The sequence below is a fragment of the Salmo trutta genome, chromosome 15, assembly GCF_901001165.1.
Source record: "Salmo trutta chromosome 15, fSalTru1.1, whole genome shotgun sequence".
Lineage (NCBI taxonomy): Eukaryota > Metazoa > Chordata > Actinopteri > Salmoniformes > Salmonidae > Salmo > Salmo trutta.
The window spans coordinates 37,078,121-37,100,905 of record NC_042971.1 but is presented as its reverse complement, the minus strand read 5'-3'; the positions used below and the strand labels follow the sequence as shown (position 1 = coordinate 37,100,905).

Below are 22,785 nucleotides of genomic sequence, written 5' to 3'. Positions count from 1 at the left end.
TGACAGAAAATGCAGTGCAGGCAGAGAGAGAGACAGAGTGAGGAAGAGAGAGAGAGGAAGAGAGAGAGTGTGTGTTTTTGCTGTGAATAGGGAGAGTGAGTGGCATTCATGGACAGCCCCTCTGTCTCTCAAAGACACTGCAGTAGCTGCACACACGCGATAAGAGCAGCCTACGCCACAGCCTCCGCCCCCCCTCCCCCTCCTTCTCCCCGCAAACACACACACACACACACGCACGCACGCACGCACACACACACACACACACACACACACACACACACACACACACACACATACATACATACACACACACACACACACACACACCCCTCTCTGCCATCAGCCTGCTGCAGTTTCCATGCAGATGTCGCCAGTCAAAGGTTGGTCTTATGGATCACCTAATTGTGACGTCGCCATCACCAACAGCAAGGTTAAACATGGGAGAGAAATGGAGTGATGGAGGGGGGAATAGCCTTCCCCTCTTTTCTCGCTGACAGAGTAATCACGCGGTGCTAAGAAGACAGCAGCACAGCCGTTTGTTTGTCTCTGGCTGAGACTGACGCTAAGGCTCCTTGTGTTTGTCACCATCGTCTCTAGCTCCAGAACACTGCTCTCTTTCCTCCCTTCCTTGTCCTTCCCTAGTCTTTCTGCTCTTACATTATGGTTCAAGATCGCTTAACCAACCCAACAGAAACCAGGACGATGAAAGTATTCTTTATAGAAAGGCCTAAATATATCTAACTTTCAAACTATTTTGTCTTGGGATTTGTTCTATGGAGCCCTGATGCTGGTTCACAACACCTGTTCAGAGGGAGAGAGACAGAGAGTCATTAGTCTCCATCTCTTTCCTGAGCTAACGAGCTCTATCGTGAAAGATACGCTGAGTCACCGTCAGCCTGACAAGGGATGTAGGCCACTGAGAGTGCAGTGTTGATCTCTCCACTCACAACCTAACCTGTACGCTTGAGGTTGGGCTTAGTCCCGCTCAGGTGAGGACCCTCACTTTCCTATCGTGTCATAAAGTTAGAACGTTCTCCTTGGGCTCCTCCTTCAGATGTTCTCCTATATCACCTTGTGTATCATATCTATATCACAGACACCTTGTGTGTCCATCTGTCTGTCCAGATGTAGGTGTAGCATTCATCTGATATCGCTGTCCCTCCTCCATGGCAGAACCAGCTACTGTATAAAGCCATCTCAGCAGAGTGATGGGTTACCCTTCCTCAGCTGACCTCATCAAAACCTTCCCTCCTCTACTCTCTCGTAAACTCTGCAAAGACGTTCTCTTCTTTAACACTCTGACACCAGCGTGTCAGGGCATGTTGCTGTCTAAAAACATGGCATACCATAACATGGCTACATACAATTGAATGGAATCTCAAACTGGACAAAGAAACGGCCTTATGAGCTCATAGGTACCTCGTCTTGTCACGTGTGTGTCTCACCACAAAACAAGAGGGACCCAGAGAAAAAAACAACATCCTAATGTCACAAAAACACACACTCTCTACTCTCCACTCACCACTGACACCTTCCCTTTGACCCACTGATAAATACAATTTGAGGTAGATATGTACATTAAGGCAGAGTAAAGTGATTAGGCATCAGGATAGATAATAAGAAGAATAAAATAAAGATCAGGGCCTCCAAAACATCCAGTCCACAGATATCTCTAAATGCTAATTAATGTGTGGCTCCTTCCATGATTAGCCCATGTTGTGATGATAGCTAATCTGTATCTTGGACGGTGTCCACATGTGACCTGGCAGGGCTCCCGATCTTTCTGGTGCTGTTGGGGTCTGGAGGCTGTAAGAAGAGTCTACCACCACTATCCACCTTCTTTCGCCTTCCTAGAGGATGTGCCAAACGGCAGCAGCACCTATGGAGCCCTCGCTCACTGTTTATCAAAGACTAAGCTGCGCTTAGTCCCCCTCTCTCCCTCACACCGGCTCAGAGCTCTAATCGTTCCCAGCCCCGGCCTAGAGTTTAATAAGGAACAAGCTGTGGTTATTCATGAGCAAACAGCCACAGTGCAGAGGTGGGAGTTTGATCAGTGCAGGGAAGGTGGTGGTGGTGGTGGGGGAGATAAGAGAATTAATATATCTGTCTAGGTCTGGGAGCGGAGCAGGGGAAGGCTGACAAAGGCTGTTGGAATCTAGCTAACCACATATGGATCTGCATTACATTATTTATCAACACTCACAAATGCTCACTGAGTGTCTACGACCGTGTCAGGATCTTCATAGGATCTTTCAAACTTAAATAAGTGCATAGATAATAAAATACAGGGGACATTTTGGCTCTCCATGGCTAAGGGGAGCATGCTTCCCCTCCTCTCTCCTCCCTCACCCCCATGCTTATCACGTTGTGTTCACACTGCCCTGCGCACAACTGCCTCTCTCCCGTCATGATCCCATAATGCTTAGTGGCAGCCGCAGCCAGATTCATGCGCACAGGTATCGATTTTCCTCCCTATTTTTTTGTGTATCACTTTATTTATCCCTTTTTTTCTCCAGCTAAGGCCCCTGCCACTAGGCGTGGCGGGACAACCAGCCGGGAGCCTGTGAGAGGGGGAGGAGAATGCTGGTTACACCAGAGACACTCACTCCCTCGCTCACTATACAGCACACCATTTATTTCTATTTATCATTTTATTTTGCAGGGAGTGAGTGCTCTACTCCAGAGTACATTCAACCTTAGTTTGAGCCGTGTTTGTGTGTGTGTGTGTGTGTGTGTGTGTGTGTGTGTGTGTGTGTGTGTGTGTGTGTGTGTGTGTGTGTGTGTGTGTGTGTGTGTGTGTGTGCGGACTGTACGTCTGTACAAACACTCAATCCTCCACAGGCCGCCTGACCCATTTTCAGTGTGAATAACAATACTCCAGCCAATCATAGAGAGGAGGAATGACGAGCGCTCGAAAAAGACTCTCTATCCGACCTGTCACGCATCAGAGTCCAAACCCTGCCTGTCGACAGAGAGAGAGAGAGAGAGAGAGACCCTCACCTCACCCCGCCCTCCTCCCCCAACATGGCTATGGCTTCCAGAAACACGGCCATGTTAGTCCCTTCTTCCCCCTTTCCTCCCCTCCATCCCTCCCTCCCTCCCTTCTCTCTCTCTGTCTCCAGCACACAGAGACCAGTAAACCCATTATCCCTCCTCTGCCTCAGCCCCAGCCTCAGCCCCTTTCTCAAGGCTGTGCTGCATTCACCAATGCTTACGCTGCTTCTATACTGTTTTACCATAGAGCAAACCAACAGTGAGTGTGCTATACTGTATGAATGCTACTCTTTACACTCAATCCTTCCAATTAAATGTTCTCTTCAGTCCTCAAAAAGGCAACATCAATACACCTGAATTACTACTGACTTTTTCCCTCTACAAATGTTGATCTAATACTTAAAGGGATAGTTCACACAAATAAAAAAACGCATTGGATTCCTTAACCTGTAAGCAGTCTATTTACAAGGTATGACAGAAATCCATGTGTTGGTTTTATTTCCCTGGCACTGTTTCCAAATGCTAAAGTTTTAGCATTTGTGGCACAAATCCCATTCAATTCATGGGACCGATATTATAATTCTTTGCTCATTATGTCCAAATAATCCGAAAGTATCTAAAATTGACTGTGACGCTCACTTGCAAAGTCACTTACAGATGATTTGAACATGATGCACGAAAAATGCAAATATCGGTCCCATGACTTGAATGGGATTTGTACCACAAATAGTAAATGCTAAATTGGATTTGTGCCACAAATGCATTTGGAAACACTGCCAGGGAAACTAAACCAAAGCTTGGATTTCTGTCATACAGTGGTTCTTCCTATAAAGGTTTTGAGCTTATGTTGCGACCGTTTGTGGTAGATGGTGGCAGATTGTGGTAAATTGCGTCATTCTGGCAACAATGGCTGACAGTTAGATAACGTACCATAGAATTCTGCGGCACCACGCAAGCTGTGCTGCAGTATGCCGCAAGTTAACTTTTTTTTTTAAAGGAAGAACCACTGTACCTTGTCCATAGACTGCTCACAGTGTAAGGAAAGTGATGTGTCATTTTGTAATTTGGATGAACTATCCCTTTTACTTTCGAATAGCTACAAAAATTATGAGTTTTACACCCATTTACATGCAAACTTTCAATGGTGATATCCATATTTGTTCCAACGCAATACAAAATGTTAAAATCAATGGTGTACAGAGAGTAATATTGATAGTATATATTCTGTGATAAAATCATCGGTCCCATTTGAGAGAGGACTGTTTACAAACACCGACCATATACTCCCAGTCGATATTCACGTCACAGGGATTCCCCTAGACCACGCTCACCTTGGTGGAAAACCATCCTTCTTCCCCATTGACCCCCATTGAAAAAGAGCCAACATTTTTGTTTATTTTGTATTATACAGAAATCAAAAACCATGTTGAAAAACTGCTGTGTTGTACAATGTACATCAAACCAGGTCAAAAATCCCAATCTAAAGTTTGTAATGATCCCACGTAAGGAAATAGAGGCTGTGAGGAGAGACCTGTGGCTTCAGGCTATTCAGCGTGGGAGAGTGGTAAATTGTGGGACCAGGTGTCCAAGTACACGTAACGTAAGCTATGTGTGTAAAACATTGCACAAACATCTCATCACAAGTTAGATATTTAACTTGTTTAGTACAGCCCCTCAAAAAGTATAGACTACTGATCGCTGTCCATGGTGCTGAAATTGCGGCACGTCTATTCGGCTGCCTGTTGAATTGATGATAGGCTTTCTGTGGTGCCACTGCCAGGGCACGTAGCCTATAGGTTTGCTTTAGACAATGGTTACATTTTTATTGGTAAGCCTATTTGTTCATAATTTTCTCATGTTAAGGATAACATTTCAAGAAGCTATATACGATGTAGCAATGCTGACATTTAGACTGCTGGCTGGTGGCAATAATGTAAATACTTGTTCCGTAATTAAAGTTGGAAAATCAAACAATGCTAATTGTAAAATTGCATACTAAAACCAACTATTAATGCCAAATAATACAGACAGTCCACCCTGAGAACACCAGCTTACAAGGGATTGTTTCATTATGCAGTGTAGCCTACTATCTATAGCTAAATACAGTATTAAGCTGCTACTATAAACTTTTTAATAACAATTACACATCAAATAACCTAACAATTATCCTGAAGTATTCTCTCTCTGTGTCTCGTTTTCTCTTTGTTTCTCTAAGAAAAATGTTTATCTGTGTGTATAAATGTCTCTCTCTCTTTTTCAACGTAGAGGGCTACAGAAGCTAGAGTATGCGACGGCGTCGCCTTGCATTTTTATGTGCAAATGTTTTCACCACGGCCTGTAGGCCTAGGTTGTGGGCCCAACTGTTTTCTATACTAAGTATTGACAAGCCAGACAATCTTTCCTGAGACATGCGTTATGCTGTATGTACATTGCGCTGCACACGATTTAAACTTAGTCTTGAATGATGCTTGCTAAGATATACCAGAGATAAGGGACTGTTGATATTGCATCCACACAACGCCAGTTCACCAGTGTGAACGAAATTGCGAACCGATTTTTTTTAACTGTTGTCCGCTAAAGATGATAATCTGTTATTGGCTGTCCAATATCCAGACGACCTGTCCCCAGAGCTTCCTATACAAGTAATCTCTTTCCAGAAATTAAGGAGAATGATAGGACCAATTAAAGATGTTGCAGAACTGCTGTATTTGAAGCACCACTCCTTTCTGCCCAGTTTCCCTGATGTTGCTACAGCAATCAAGCTGTTTTTACCATCCCTGTAACCATCCCTGAGATCGTTTTCTTAAATAAACTCATGAAGAACTACCTAAGAAGCATTGGGCTGTCGGTCTGATATGTGCTTTTAAATACCTGAGTAAGCTCCACTAATTGCAGTGGCGTTGTCGTAGCCTTGACCACGGCACTTGTTCACGATACCCCGTTACTTTCAATTATTTATTTTCAAGGCCTGAGTCAGTCACTTTCATGAAGCCCAAGAAATGAACACTTAGCTTCCTAGTACATATGGAAATTAAAAAGATGTATGAATTACCTTTTGGAGGGTTACTGTAAAATGATTTTTAAAACAAAAAATAGACATCGATGACAGTCGCATGGGCCCGAAAGCTTGTGGGCACCCCTGCCTTGCAGGGTCTGCAGGGGTGTCCGGTATTCCAGTGCTAGTGCAATTATAAAAGCAGCACAATGAGGGAAGAACAACGATATTATGTTTTTCTAAGTACCAAGAATGTTCTGGAGCAGGCAATGTTGAAATCATCTTTAGACATGTTGTACTTTTCCTAAATGTAGTTTTGAAATGGACTAAAATAAGCAGACAACAACAAAATTGAGTTTGAAAAAGGTTAGGTTATTTCAGTGAGCCAATGGGGTAACCAAGGTAATTATAGGTTGCTTTCCCAAAGGTGGGCAGGGCTAAGACATTCTAGCTAATACCAACTGAGAGTACTTTAAAGCTGACACCACAGAGACAGAGAGAGAGAGAAGAGAAAACACCAGCCCATGAACACATGATGATGGTGGCCTGGCTTTTGATAAAACAATTGATATTTACTTCACAGTGACCACCAGCCCGGAGACACACATGACTGACTGGCTGGCCACTAAACAACTTGAAAATAGCTGGAAAATGGCAATGAAACATTAGTGATAAACTGTGAAATGCACCAGATAGACAGGCAACAGTGTTGAACTTCCAACCAGAAGAACAAATCAGGGAAGCTTGGATGAATATCAATAAGACAGGAATAAGAACAATATGAATATTATGTTGTTGCTGAACACCATTATATCACATGTGAATACTGAAAGAGAACAGCTCTTTTGGGTAGCTGATTCAACAATAAATGTTACACGTTCAGGTATAACACATACAGTCAATAACCCATATATACTGATGGTATGAGGATGGTACAAAGTCAATGGTGGTACAAACAACTTCCCATGTCATAATGTACCTTATCACTTTGCTCCTAAATACAAGGACAGGGAGTGACCATGGTGTGTTCGTGTGTCTCTGTGTGTGTGTGTGAATGGGGGGGGGTGGGTAGGTGGAGCAGAAAAGGGCAATGTGATGTGATGGCCGATAGCCCTGGTTTGTGGCTCGTGTGTGGAATGAGAAGGAGTGTGTAGAGCGTGTGCGTGTGTGCCTCTCTGTTGTGCTGGGGGCCGGCCCCACTCGTGCTGAATGCAGAGCAGGCCAGATCAGGCCATGGCAAATCACTACAAGGCCCTCCTCAGTGACTGCAGCACAGCACAGCCAAGCCCTCAGTCTGCACCTGGGGAATGGAGAACACTGCTTGGGCTGTCTCTCTCTCTGTGAGTCAACAGAAACAGAATCACCAACCCACCCCCAACATGACACAAACAAACCTAACATGAACACTCTTTTTGCTATTGATGGAGAATAAGTATTTGGGTTTGTTTCATAAATATAATCTCAATTAATAGAATATCAATCGAATGTTTATTACTGCATGCAACAAAAATAGTTTTGGGGATTTTGTCAGAGGCTATCAATGCAACACGCATACTTTCTTTCAACATGACAAGCTATTTTGAGGTTTTGGTTAAATACAACCATTAGTGTCATCAGCATAGTAGCTATAGGATGAGCTTGGTACTATTGGGCATATTTCATAATATCCCTTGTCTTAAGTCTTATTCACAAACTGCGAAGGGAAGCCGACTGAAGGAGGATTCATAAAATGGTTCCCGGAAGAACCCAATCCATAGGACAGTTGTAGATACAAGGTACTTAGAACCTTTCACCATTGGAATGAAAACATTTCAGAGCTTTGAACGCAGAACAATACATCTCTGGATTCCTCCTGCATTATGCTGTAGCAGCCAGCCACGCGGCAGAGCAGCGGAAAAAATACATGTGTGGGTGTCATTGCTTCATCCCCAGCCATATCTTCACCCATATCTTAGTGACAATCAGCTGCTTATCAGAGGAGGGGAGCATGTAGCTATAGACACAAATGAATGGGATATGGGCATAATTTTTTCCTTCAAATCATTGCTGTAATTCCTGCCACTCGATCATCACTTTACCAGTTTTTCTTTCCATCTAAAATGATATTACCATATTGTTTTGAACCATGTAATGCCAAATGTTCAGTGTAATGATACATCAATTGCATTCACCAGTGGTCACCAATGCTGAGCCTGGAGAGCTATATGGTGTGCAGGTTGTTGTTCCAGCCCTGCGTTAACCATCTGGTTTAACAAGTCAAGGTCCTGAAGAGCAGTACTGTTGTGTACTGTAAGACAGTGCTGGGCTGCAACAAAAGCCTGCACGCCTAGTAGCTAACCATTTCCAGGGTTTACCTATGACTACTGACATTGACAATGCACTTTACTGCACTGCAACTTCTAGTGACTGTCTTCTTGATTGTGTGTATTTTTCACGGTCATATTAGACCGTCATTGCACGCTTGCAGACACTGGAGCTCTTTGAGTGGTGCGTTGTTAGGTTCTGCACAGCAACCCATCCTAAAGTAGGCTTAACCCCAGTGAGACTTACAGAGGGATGGTTAGATGGGGCCTGCTGCCTGCTTCATGGTACACCTCTCCAACAGAAATACTACCATCCATAATTCATACTACCAGAGACAGAAAAACTTTATTTTGTGAAGTTTTTCGAGTCTAAGTGTTGATATTTTCTTCTATTTTTTTACTCATTAAACATTTAAAATGTGGGCTTTGGCGGCTCCTAGAAAACAAGAGTAGGGCTTGGACATCTGCCTAGAACCATCAGTCAACATGGATACCACGCATGCACGCAGACACACACACGCACGCACACATGGACACGCACACACATTCTTTCACACACGCAGACTACTTAAGTTACACTTGTTATGCGTGAGCCATGAAGATGGGGAGAATGAACAGTGGGTACATGTGTTGAGAAATGAATAAAGACTATTTGCTGCTGGATTCATAGACTTCTGTCATCTATTATTTAGCATGGAGAAGAGCACTGGATTTGGTGGCGGCTACATCTTTCTGACAGCGTGTACATTTTGATTTTAACAGCACAAAGTAAACATTTTGTTTTGATAGTGAAGTTCACATAGGACAGCAAGGAAAAATACCCATTTAGACTTGCTTAAGAAAATGATTGCATTGCGTCCTTACAGTACATAAATCAAATGGATCATATGACAAGTCTTAGAATACAGTCAAGTATTAAGTCTAGGGGAAAAAATACTTGACATTATGAAACATATGTATTCCATAAACCATAACCGCATATCCCCTCAGCTCCAAAACGTCCTCGCGGCAAATCCATTTATGGACGATTAAGAGATTGATATAGCTTTCAACATGGTTGCTTTCGCCTCAGCAGACAAATTGTGAAAGATCAACAAAAAAGAAACCTCTGCATTTGCCCTCCGTCCAAAAGTCAAAACGACATTAGCTTTGTCTATTGAGTTTGTTAAATGCCCCACATAAAGTGAATTTGCCCCCGGGGTCTAGGAAACAATCGAGTAGACGAGTGTCCCATTTAAGCAATTTGAATGATCAGACCGTGCAACGCGTACCATGCAATGGCCCCCATCACCAGAGAACTAGGTCAATAGCACTGAGGCTAAGTGACACCACAGGGCTGCCATGCCCTCCTCCTTTCTCTCGTGGAAGACTCTCGTCCAGCCCGGGTCAGCAGGGAAATAGGGCCAGTCTGTCATGAGGTCAGACAGACGTGGACACAAGACAACGCAACAGGCTGATTGGATGGCTGGAACAGGGACAAGGGGCATGGGCACTAGTCTACTAGTCTAACCTGACTTCCCAAGGTCTTGCAGACAGACAGTGCATAGCACATGCACACATCCCTGGGGTCAAAACGCTATCTCAAACCTATGGCCTTCCCTTTCTTGCAATGTGATACTCATTTACCAGACAGTTTTTTGTTGTTGTTTTTTTACATACATTTCTCTGTATACATCACAGTAGCGATTAGAGAGCAGAGACTTACTCTGGATGTTGATTGACACTGTGTCTTTTTCCCAGGACACAACAGTGATGTAGGCCTCCACCGAGGCTGGGATAATGCACTTGAACACCGCCACATTGCCTCTCATGGCTTTCTGGTCCTCCACGCGGACCGTGTAGGGCTCTCGTAGAACTGAAAGAGATGAGGGGATATGGACAAATGTTCTTGTTGGAAAACATAAGAAATTACACAAGAAATGACACTGATGAATGAATTGACTTTTATTTTCCTGTTTTGGCAAAACATTTGGTAAGTCTATATATTTTGTTCCTTTGCTTAATTCGCTGCTTTGCTCACACTCTCAACCCAATGTGATGTCTGTGGTTCACGTTGTACATTTCCGGCTGGAAGGTTTCGCTTGTGGTCACTAGTCACCCAAGCAATATACCCCCACTTAGTGACCAACAACCTTCTGGTCAACTTCTTCACAGCCATACTGTCTGCAGCCCTAACTCCCACCTCTGTAATCAACAGTCCATTCCAGAACCACACTGACCACTAACCACTACATGGTCCAGGGCACAAGATTAAATAGAACAGTATTATATTGTATCTTTATGGTCTATGGTAATTTCAGTTTCTGCAGGTCACCTCTTAAACTGACTGAACTGAAATGGAATCAACTCCAGCCTTGGCATTGCCCCTATACTCTAAATAAACAACCCTACTGTAAACTATAGGCATAAACCAACTAGATAGACAACTCACCAGCCTTAATATGGACATCTTGGCTCCTGATTTTCCCTGAGGGGTTCTCCGCTGTGCAATAGTAGGTGTTGTCATGGATGAGGTTGCTGAAGCTGGAGGGGTTGAAGTGGAAGATCTGAAGGGTGCCATTTGGGTGCACGTGGCGGATCCCGGGGACATCGTAGATCTCCTCTCCGGTGGCCAGGTACCAGCGCAGCGAGGCGGGGGGCACACTCGCGGCGGGACAGGGCACCGAGGTCCCTGTGGTGCTGGCAAACACTACCTCTTGCACAGATGCATTGACAAAATATAAGCTGGAACGTAAATCTTCACTGAAAACTGCAAGGCAAAAAGAGGAGAGGATAGGGGGGAATGTTAGTCATTGATAGTGTTTAGGTTTTCTTCTCGACCAATGTTCAGCCTTTAGCCACCTTTGATTTGTACCACTATATCCCTGATCCTAATCAATGTGAAGACAAAATACTGAGCACATTTATGTTTTTAGGGATGATTTTTCATCCTTTTTTGAAGGGTATTTTTATGAGGGTTGTTTTACAATGTAACATTCTGTTTTAGAAAAAAAACTGAAACAAAAAAAGAACAATCAATGAATGGCTTGAAGGATCCAGAAGAACCAGTCTCCATCTTAACAATGGTGGCCATTGTGCTATTTTTCTAAAATAAAACCTCTGAAAGCCTAGTCAGCAGAGCTTTTAAATCAAGTTTTTGTATTGGAATAGACAGAACTCCACTATGCATTTATCTTTAAGGTTTCTTACGTTGTACTACCCTTTGGGTCTGTGGTGCTATAATGGTTTTGTGCTCTGACGACATGGCCAAAGTGCTGTTTTTAACTGCAGTGAGGATTGGAGAAAGGAGAGTTGTTCACTATTGCAGAGGAGCCGAGGGAGAGGAGAGGAACTTGGAGGGCCAGCATACCACCAGACCTGATTACAAACACAGTGCATCATGGGAAACTGCGGCTAGAGGGCTGCTCATGGAGGGCTGAGCCACCAACCCCCCTAAGAAACGTGCTGTGTGTGTGGGTGGATGCTGCTACTCCACCATACCATACCACACCCCTACAACCCAATACTGCACCAATCTTTTATGAGCTTCACACTTAGAAAAAAAGGGTTCTCCTATGGGCTGTCCCATATGGGACCCTTTTGGAACCCTTTTTTCTAAGAGTGTAGTGTGGTGTGCTGCATAGGCAGAAAGAGCGACATCATTGATATATGAATACAGCTGCACAGTATTGTTTCTTATCGATGGCGGTTATGATATCGTTTAGGACCTTGAGCGTGGCTGAGGTGCACCCATGACCAGCTCGGAAACCATAGTGGAGAAGGTACGGTGGGATTCGAAATGGTCGGTGATCTGTTTGTTAACTTGGCTTTCAAAGATTTTAGAAAGGCAGGGCAGGATGGATATAGGTCTATAACAGTTTGGGTCTATAACAAGCGGCAATGGTGAGAGACTTGTTTCTGGAAAGGTGGATTTTTAGAAGTAGAAGCTCAAATTGTTTGGGCACAGACCTGGATAGTATGACAGAACTCTGCAGGCTATCTCTGCAGTAGATTGCAACTCCGCCCCCTTTGGCAGTTCTATCTTGTCGGAAAATGTTATAGTTAGGGATGGACATTTCAGGATTTTTGGTGGCCTTTCTAAGCCAGGATTCAGACACGGCTAGGACATCAGGGTTGGCAGAGTGTGCTAAAGCAGTGAATAAAACATTTTACATTACATTTACATTACATTTACGTCATTTAGCAGACGCTCTTATCCAGAGCGACTTACAAGTTGGTGCATTCACCTTATGATATCCAGTGGAACAACAACTTTACAATAGTACATCTATATCTTTTTTTTGGGGGGGGGGTAGAAGGATTACTTCATCCTATCCCAGGTATTCCTTAAAGAGGTGGGGTTTCAGGTGTCTCCGGAAGGTGGTGATTGACTCCGCTGTCCTGGCGTCGTGAGGGAGCTTGTTCCACCATTGGGGTGCCAGAGCAGCAAACAGTTTTGACTGGGCTGAGCGGGAACTGTGCTTCCGCAGAGGTAGGGAGGCGAGCAGGCCAGAGGTGGATGAACGCAGTGCCCTTCTTTGGGTGTAGGGACTGATCAGAGCCTGAAGGTACGGAGGTGCCGTTCCCCTCACAGCCCCGTAGGCAAGCACCATGGACTTGTAGCGGATGCGAGCTTCAACTGGAAGCCAGTGGATTAGGGAGGAGGCTTCTAATGTTAACATGCATGAAACCAATACTTTTACGGTTACAGACGTCAACAAATGAGAGAGCCTGGGGAATGGGAGTGATGCTGGGGGCTGCAGGGCCTGGGTTAACCTCTACATCACCAGAGGAACAGAGGAGGAGTTGGATAAGAGTACGGCTAAAGGCTAAAAGAACTGTTGTCTATTGCGTTCGGAACAGAGAGTAAAAGGAGCAGGTTTCTGGGCACGGAAGAATAGATTCAAGGCATAATGTACAGACAAGGATGTGAGTACAGTGGAGGTAAGCCTAGGCATTGAGTGATGATGAGAGAGGTTTTGTCTCTAGAGGCACCATTTAAGCCAGGTGTGGACACCGGGGGTAGAACAAAAGGGCTAGCTAAGGCATATTGAGCAGTGCTGGAGGCTCTACAGTGAAATAAGACAAAATGTACTAACCAAAACAGCAATAGACAAGGCAAATTGACATTACGGAGAGGCATGTGTAGCCGAGTGATCATAGGGTCCAGTGAGTAGCTAGGCGAGCTGGAGGCACGGCGATTCAGACAGCTAGCAGGCCAGGGATAGCAGGCTAGCCTCAGGGGGACGTCGCAACGGGAGAGCCTCAGGGGGACGTCGCAACGGGAGAGCCTTTTGAAACCCCCTCGGACGGTTACATTGGCAGACCAGTCATGATGGATCGGCGGGGCTCCGTGTCAGCAGCAGAGGGTCCAGGCCAATTGGCAAAAGAGGTATTGAAGCCCAGGAATTATTTGATGGATCTCATCAGGTAGCCGGGAGATGGGCCTAGCTCCAGGCTAGCTCCAGGCTAACTGGTGCTTGATTCGGGACAGAAACGTTAGCCAGGAGTAGCCACTCGGATAGTAGCTAGCTAGCTGTGATGGAGTAAAGGTTCAGAGGTAGGAATCCGGTAGGAATCCGGAGATGTGGTAGAGAAAAGCAGTCCGATATGCTCTGGGTTGATTTCGCGCTGTGCAGGCTGGCAGATGTCCGAGTTAACGGTGATGACCGCTAGCAGTGGCTAACTGACAACTAGCTAGTAGCTAGTTAGCTGGCAAACTTCTGAAGGGGGTTCCGGTTCTAAAGTATAAAAAATAGCAGATCCATACTACATTGGTGAGGCGGGTTGCAGGAGAGTATGTTCACTCCGTAGATGGAAATTGAGATTAAAAATATATACGAAATATATATGAAGAAAAACGATATATACAAGGAATGGGACAAGACAATCAAAACAGACATCCCACTGCTACGCCATCTCGGAAACATGTGCTTCCAACCCATTTTAAACATTGTGTTTTTAAGCTACGGACTTCTTTGTTGTTGCATTGGATTGCTGTCACAAACTCAACACTCCACACAATTGTCATTGACTAGTTGGATATTCATTTCCCACTGAGCAAATTATTTCTCTAGTTACAGCCTTATAAATTGTCACGTCCTGACCAGCAGAGGGCATATTGCTTAGTCTAGGTCAGGATGTGGCAGGTGGTTTGTGTTTGTTTAATGGTGGATGATTGGGACTTCCAATTGAAGGCAGGTGTGTATAGTTGCCTTTGATTGGAAGTCCTATATAGGTGTGTGTGTTTGTCTTTGGGGTTGTGGGGAATTGTTGTGAGCACTGCTGTGTTTGGTATAGCCTGCCACACCGTCACATTGTGAGTACCGTTCATTGTTTTGTTTATTGGTTTTCAGTGGATGCTCTACTCCTTTTGTTTTCAACATTAAAAACATGAGTATCCACACTTCCGCTGCGCCTTGGTCCTTCTCTCTTAAATACGACATATTCGCCGAAGAGTACGACATATTCTGTGACAGAATTCCCCACCTACAAAGGACCAAGCAGCGGAAGAAGGCTGGCGAGGTAAGGGAGACCGAGGCACCCCCAAGAATTTTTTAGGGGGGGCACAAGGGGAGTGTTGCGGGGCAAGTATGGAGCCCCAGGCCAGCTCCCCGCACTAGCATGGAGGTGCGTGGTCACAATCGGGTACGCCCAGTACCAGCACCACGCACCAGTCTTCAAGTGCGTGAACCCAGCCTCGTCAGTCAACAGTCGTCAGTGCGGCCCGCCAGTCAACAGTCGACAGAGCTGCCCGCCAGTCAACAGTCGTCAGAGCTGCCCGCCAGTCAACAGTCGTCAGAGCTGCCCGCCAGTCAACAGTCGTCAGAGCTGCCCGCCAGTCAACCATCACCAGAGCTGCCCGCCAGTCAACCATCACCAGAGCTGCCCGCCAGTCAACAGTCGTCAGAGCTGCCCGCCAGTCAACAGTCGTCAGAGCTGCCCGCCAGTCAACAGTCGTTAGAGCTGCCCGCCAGTCAACAGTCGTCAGAGCTGCCCGCCAGTCAACAGTCGTCAGAGCTGCCCGCCAGTCAACAGTCGTCAGAGCTGCCCGTCAGTCAACAGTCGCCAGAGAGGTCAGACTGCGCTGAACTGCCGGAGTGGCCAGACTGCGCTGAACTGCCGGAGTGGCCAGACTGCCCTGAACTGCCGGAGTGGCCAGACTGCCCTGAACTGCCGGAGTGGCCAGACTGCCCTGAACTGCCGGAGTGGCCAGACTGCCCTGAACTGCCGGAGTGGCCAGACTGCCCTGAACTGCCGGAGTGGCCAGACTGCCCTGAACTGCCGGAGTGGCCAGACTGCGCTGAACTGCCGGAGTGGCCAGACTGCGCTGAACTGCCGGAGTGGCCAGACTGCGCTGAACTGCCGGAGTGGCCAGACTGCGCTGAACTGCCGGAGTGGCCAGACTGCCCTGACCTGCCGGAGTGGCCAGACTGCCCTGACCTGCCGGAGTGGCCAGACTGCCCTGACCTGCCGGAGTGGCCAGACTGCCCTGACCTGCCGGAGTGGCCAGACTGCCCTGACCTGCCGGAGTGGCCAGACTGCCCTGACCTGCCGGAGTGGCCAGACTGCCCTGACCTGCCGGAGTGGCCAGACTGCCCTGACCTGCCGGAGTGGCCAGACTGCCCAGACCGCCCCGAGCTGCCAGACTGCCCCGACTGTCCCGAGCTGCCAGACTGCCCCGACTGTCCCGAGCTGCCAGACTGCCCCGACTGTCCCGAGCCGCCAGACTGGCCGGACTGCCCCGACTGCCTGGAACGGCCAGCACCTGAGCCACCTCCAGGATAGGTGGGTTGGGGAGGGAGGGTGTAGCACAGTGCCGTCGGTGACGGCAGCCACCCTCCCTTCCCTCCCTTTTTGTTTAGGGGGTATTGTTTGTTGGTTTTGTTGGGGTATTGGGGATTTTCTTGTGTTTTTCTTTTTTAGGTGCATCCCGGAGTCTGCACCTTGAGAGGGGGGTACTGTCACGTCCTGACCAGCAGAGGGCATATTGCTTAGTCTAGGTCAGGATGTGGCAGGTGGTTTGTGTTTGTTTAATGGTGGATGATTGGGACTTCCAATTGAAGGCAGGTGTGTATAGTTGCCTTTGATTGGAAGTCCTATATAGGTGTGTGTGTTTGTCTTTGGGGTTGTGGGGAATTGTTGTGAGCACTGCTGTGTTTGGTATAGCCTGCCACACCGTCACATTGTGAGTACCGTTCATTGTTTTGTTTATTGGTTTTCAGTGGATGCTCTACTCCTTTTGTTTTCAACATTAAAAACATGAGTATCCACACTTCCGCTGCGCCTTGGTCCTTCTCTCTTAAATACGACATATTCGCCGAAGAGTACGACATATTCTGTGACATAAATGCATTTTTTTTATCTGTTTTTTTCTTGGTGGACCTTATTTTTTTTCTTGACGTTTGTCAATAAAACTCATGAATGCAAGTGTTTATGTCAAATTGTTTTTGTGCTCTACTTTGTGTTCTCCTTGTAGCCCTGGTTGTCCTGGAAAGAAAATTGTAAAACACTTAAATGTGAGGCTAAATATGAGGGCAGAACAAGCAGATTAATGAAAGTAGTGAATTTCAGCTTTTTTACTGTGGGAATTCCTGGGACCAGATCTCAATTCACATTCACACATACTCAAATGCACAGGATTAATATTTGTACCTCAAAGTTACAGACATGAGGGAGCTCAACATTTAATTGCAGGTGTTGTCATCATTCAGGGTCCTTTCTGTTTATTATCGAAATCATATGATCATGAACTGTATTGAGACTTTCATAAGCAGGGAATGGGGAAGGGAAGTGCAAGAGTGCTCCATCCTTATGGACGTCTAGCTCTGCACCATATTGATCGGCTAACAGGAAATCTTGAGACCCCAACATTAACAGACAGACACACACAGCCAAGTATCACATGGCTGATTGATCAGTGGCCTGAATAGCATAGTGTAGTAACTGCATGTTTCACAACACAGCCATGGACCAGAGGGTCCGGCGCCACACCCATTCTCTGCCTCTGCATCAGTCCTGAAGTGTGTGTGTGTCCTCATTGTATTTACCCCTATGGTTAACACACAGATCAATAGCTCTCAGCCCAGCTAAGCAGCTGCAGGTGGCTCATCATAGTATGAATACATGCTAAGAGTTAGCCTGAAGTAAGCGCTCATAAATATAAATACAACCAGCTCCATCATCAGCCATTATAGTGGATGGACCCCTCTTAGCAGGACCACAGTCAGGGCAGTCAATACATACAGGTCCCAAAAGGTTTGTAGCTATTGTTGGGAGAATAAAGCCAGCCTCCTCTGTGCTTTGCAGGTTTTTAATGTGAACAAAGAGCCATCAAAGCTGAGTTCTGAGTGTGTTTGAAAGGTGAAAAAGGGAGAGGCTGCCTCATGAGTGCCTTTGTCTCAATCCGCCTTTTAACACACTCATGAAAAATGTAGCCCCCGTTTCTGGGCGGCTGATTCCTTAAGACAGTGAAGCCATGACGGACACATGCAGGTGCTTCCAGAGCCCAGAGCCCAATGGAGGAGAGCAGAGAGATACTGTATAGAGAAAAAAACATTTGTCAAGGAAAACAGTGAGGAAGAGTGGAGAGAGAGATGGAAAGCACTCAGACAATAACATGCAGGCAGTTATTAGCAAAGAGAGAGAGAAAGAGAGGGAGAAAGGCCACTAGAGAGGTCAGGGGCATTCTCCCACTCTCTCTGTTTGGCTCTCTTCCAGCAAATTCACACTCCTCCTTTTTTCCTCTTCTCTCTGTCTCTCTCATCTCCACTCCATCCTGCTCTCTCTCCTCTCCTCTCATCTTCTCTTCTCTCGTTATCATCTCTCTCTCTCTGCTTCTTCCTTCCTTCTCTCTCTCCTCCTCTCCTTCCAGTTCCTCTGTAACCTTCAGCCCTCCTTCATGGTCAAGTGACCCTGTCTCTCACATCCAGGCTTGCTCAACCTGTACAGAGCAGGGGGACACAGGTGCAGGAAAGCAAACAACAAATAACAAGGCAGTGCATCTCTCTCACACAGAGAGTAGAGTACACATTATTCCCCGTCCTGGCTGAAATGCCATATCTTATCTTCTCTTGGACCTCCATGTATACCACACTGACTTGCAACCCAAATTACTGGAGAGGACAGTGGATAAGATGGCGATCTACCTACATCCTAAATACAGTCTGAGAACTTGTATGTACTGCAATTGTAGTTGTTTTGTTAACCTTTTATTGCAGTGGGCAAAATCAGGGTCATGCAGAGTGTTTCTTGGTAGTCTTAAACAAATCTACTTTCAAACAAAAGTATACACCCCACACACATGGTTATGGGCTTGAAAAAAGAAGACACCTATACCATGTCAAATATAGAGTTGAAATGTATTACATTTTGAGTTTGCAGCCCAATATTACACGTTATATACATCACGGAAGACTGAAATATAACAAAACCGTTTGACATAGAAAAAAATGATTTTCTGTGTAAAAAACAACAACATGTTTAATCATTATGAAATTATGAAAAATATTAATAACATTCCACCCATGAGGCTACTAGAGGGCTATTTTGTCATTTGACTGCAGGAAAGGTCTATGACCCAGCCATATTCAGCTGTAATAGCTGAATGACCATGTGAAATGTATGTAAATTAACAAGCTAAAACTTATCTTATTATTACCACATTATCATCACTTTATTCCGTGCTGTAATGTAAAGTCCTACCACAACCACACACATCATAAAGCACTTAGCTGTATCTTATGACCAAGACTTCAGCTGTATTAACTGAATGACCAAGTCAAATTGAGCTAAATCAACAGTGTTTACCGAAACAGCCCCTGTGTGTTTGGGTGGGGCTGGCTGTGAAGTTCTAGAGGGTATTTGTGTGTGTTTTATGCGACACCTCTGAATAATAATCTCATTAACAGCAGTAATAAAGCAGTCAGATCACTGAAGTATAAAGAGTTGTTTTACAGAGTAGCAGCGCCACTTCTGAGAATCTATTGATAATAACGAGAGGAGAGCAGCCAGGGAAAGATCAAAACCAGGCCGTGGGAAACTTAAAAAGACAGATCAAAGATGAATGTGTATCCTATCAATACACACCCATCAGCATGAGCAAGACAACAGACCTGCCTGCCTGCCTGCCTGCCTGCCTGCCTACCCGCCCGCCTGCCCGCCCGCCCGCCCGCCCGCCCGCCCGTCTGTCCGTCCGTCCGTCCGTCCGTCTGTCTGTCTGTCTGCATTTGCAACACTTTAGTCCACTTTTGGTCTGAAAGACTACTATAGCCTACTATAGGTTTTGAATGTCATTTATGCTCCACAATTAGGCTATTCATTAATTTCCCTTTAGAAATGTATATAATAAGGAATGATGTGCCCGTGCCCCACACAAATGGACTGATTGTTTGGTACAAACATTGCTTGCTAACCCTGTGCTATCGCTAATCCCATCAAACATCATGCATGCCCTGTATTAGGCTTATGTAAAAGCAGAAATGCCAGTCTGTTTACCATTGTTTTGTCTTTGTTTGGTATTGCTGATCCGTTCAACTTACCACCGCTGAACTCAACTGGCTTGCTAGCTGGGTGTGCGCCAGTCATGTGGCTTTACCCACAGTGTCACGCCCTGACCATGGAGAGCCCTTGGTAGTTTTCTTATTTCTATGTTGGTGTGCTTGGTATGGTTCCCAATTAGAGGCAGCTGGTAATCGTTGCCTCTAATTGGGGATCATATTTAGGTAGCCTTTTTCCCACCTGTGTTTGTGGGATATTATTTTGTGTTTGTGCATGTGCACCACGTAGTCATGTTTTGTTCGTTTATTGTTTTGTTTTGCTGAAGTTTCACTTGAGAATAAAGATGTGGAAATCTACGTATGCTGCGCCTTGGTCCAGTTCTTACGACAACCGTGACACACAGGTATCGCGCGCCTCTCATTAGTTGTTTTCTCTCGTTTCAGGGGTGTTTTGAAAGTTGATTGTAAGCGCTAATGTTTGTGTCTTTGTTATCATTAACGTGTTATGTAAGCTATTGGCCAATGTTATGTTGAGTTTGCATCAAATCAACTTTTATTTGTCACATGCGCCTTACAGTGAAATTCTTACTTACAAGCACTTAACCAACAATGCAGTTCAAGAAATAGAGTAAAGAAAATATTTACTAAATAAACGAAAGTAAAAAATTCAATAAAAAGTAACACAATAAAATAACAATGACGAGGCTATATGCAGGGGGTACCGGTACTGAGTCAATGTGCGAGGGTACAGGTTAGTCGAGGTAATTTGTACATGTAGGTAGGTCATAAAGTGACTATGCATAGATAATAAACAGCGAGTAGCAGCAGTGTAAAATCAAAGGGGTGGGGGGGTCTTAAGGCTTGGGTGTAGAAGCTGTTAAGGAGGCTTTTGGACCTAGACTTGGGCTCTGGTACCGCTTGCAGTGCGGTAGCAGAGAGATCAGTCTATGACTTGGGTGATTGGAGTCTTTGACCATTTTTTGGGACTTCCTCTGACACCGCCTAGTATATAGGTCCTGGATGGCAAGAAGCTTGACCCCAGTGATGTACTGGGCCGCAAGCACTTCCCTCTGTAGTGCGTTACGGTCAGACTCCGAGCAGTTGCCAGGCCAGTAGGTGATGCAACCGGTCAGGATGCTCTCGATGGTGTAGTTGTACACATTTTTGAGAATCTGGGGACCCATGCCAAATCTTTTCAGTCTCCTGAGAGGGAAAAGGTGTTGTCGTGCCCTCTTCACAACTGTCTTGGTGTGTTTGGACCATGATAGGTTGTTGGTGATGTAGACACCAAGGAACTTGAAACTCTCGACCTGTTCGGCCCTCCTTCTTCTGTAGTCCATGATCAGCTCCTTTGTCTTGCTCACATTGAGGGAGAGGTTGTTGTCCTGGCACCACACTGCCAGGTCTCTGATCTCCTCCCTATAGGCTGTCTCATCGTTGTCGGTGATCAGGCCTCCCACTGTTGTGTCATCAGCAAACTTAATGATGGTGCTGGAGTCATGCCTGGCCATGCAGTCGTAGGTGAACAGGGAGTACAGGAGCGGACTAAGCACGTACCCCTGAGGGGCCCCAGTGTTGAGGATCAGAGTGGCAGATGAGTTGTTACCTACCCTTACCAACTGTGGCCTATCCTTACCTTACCACCTGGGGGTGGCCCATCAGGAAGTCCAGGATCCAGATGCAGATGGACGTGTTAAGTCCCAGGGTCCTAAGCTTAGTGATGAGCTTTGTGGGCACTATGGTGATGGATGCTAAGCTGTAGTCAATGAACAGCATTCTCACATAGGTGTTCCTTTTGTCCAGGTGGGAAAGGGCAGTGTGGAGTGAGATTGAGATTACATCATCTGTGGATCTGTTGGGGCAGTATGCGAATTGGACTGGGTCTAGGATTTCTGAGATGATGGTGTTGATGTGAGTCATGACCAGCCTTTCAAAGCACTTCATCGCTATCGACTTGAGTGCTACGGGTCGGAAGTCATTTAGGCACGTTCGCTTTCTTGGGCACAGGGACTATGGTGATCTGCTTGAAACATGTAGGTATTACAGACTCAGTCAGGGAGAGGTTGAAAATGTCTGCACATGCTCTGAGTACACGTCCTGGTAATCCGTCTGGCCCAGCGGCCTTGTGAATGTTGACCTGTTTAAAGGTCTTGCTCATATCGGCTACCGAGAGCGTGATCACACAGTCGTCTGGAACAGATGGTGCTCTCATGCATGCTTCAGTGTTGCTTGCCTTGAAGCGAGCATAAAAGGCATTTAGCTCGTCTGGAAGGCTTGCATCACTGGGCAGCTCACGGCTGAGTTTCCCTTTGTGGTGCCAGGACAACAGTCTCTCCCTCAACGTGGGAAGACAAAGGAGCTGATCGTGGACTACAGGAAACGGAGGGCTGAACATGCCCCCAGTCACATCGACAGGGCTGTAGTGGAGCAGGTAGAGAGCTTCAAGTTCCTCTGTGTCCACATCACTAAGGACCTATCATGGTACAAACACACCACAGTCGTGAAGAGGGAACGACAATGCCTCTTCCCCATCAGGTGTCTGACAAGATTTTTCAGAGGCACTTCAGATCCTTAAAAGGTTCTACAGCTGCAGCATTGAGAGCATCTTGACTGGCTGCATCACCGCCTGGTATGACAACTGCTTGTCATGTGACTGCAAGGCACTATAGAGGTTAGTGGTTATGGCCCAGTACATCCCTGGGGCCAAACTCCTTGCTATCCAGGACCTCTATAGCAGGCGGTGTCAGAGGAATGCCCTAAAAAAAATAAAAAACTCCAGCCACCCAGGCCATAAACTGTCTTCTCTGCTACCACACGGCAAGTGGTACCGGAGTGCCAAGTCTGGGACCAAAAGGCACCTGAACAGGTTCTACCCCCAAGCCATAAGACTGCTGAACAGTTAATCAAATTGTTACTCTGAATATTTACATTGACCCCCTTTATTATTTATTGCATCGACTCCTTTGCACTGCTCTATGCACACACACTAGACTCTACCCACACCCTCACACGTACT

General features: G+C 45.9%; 1 protein-coding gene across 4 annotated transcripts in view; it reads right to left on the bottom strand.

Moving 5' to 3' along the window:
- The window catches only part of LOC115148920 (Down syndrome cell adhesion molecule homolog), a 135,303-nt gene that overhangs the window by 95,841 nt on the left and 16,677 nt on the right, over nt 1–22,785 (bottom strand). For 3 of the 4 annotated variants that reach the window (XM_029691232.1, XM_029691234.1, XM_029691233.1), the window contains exons 2-3: nt 10,724–11,041; nt 9,998–10,147 (exon numbers count right to left, since the gene is read on the bottom strand). The exons of the other annotated variant lie outside the window; for it this stretch is intronic. In XM_029691232.1, coding sequence (XP_029547092.1) covers nt 9,998–10,147; nt 10,724–11,041 — 468 coding nt within the window. The remainder of the gene's footprint in view (nt 1–9,997; nt 10,148–10,723; nt 11,042–22,785) is intronic. 4 annotated transcript variants of the gene reach the window in all.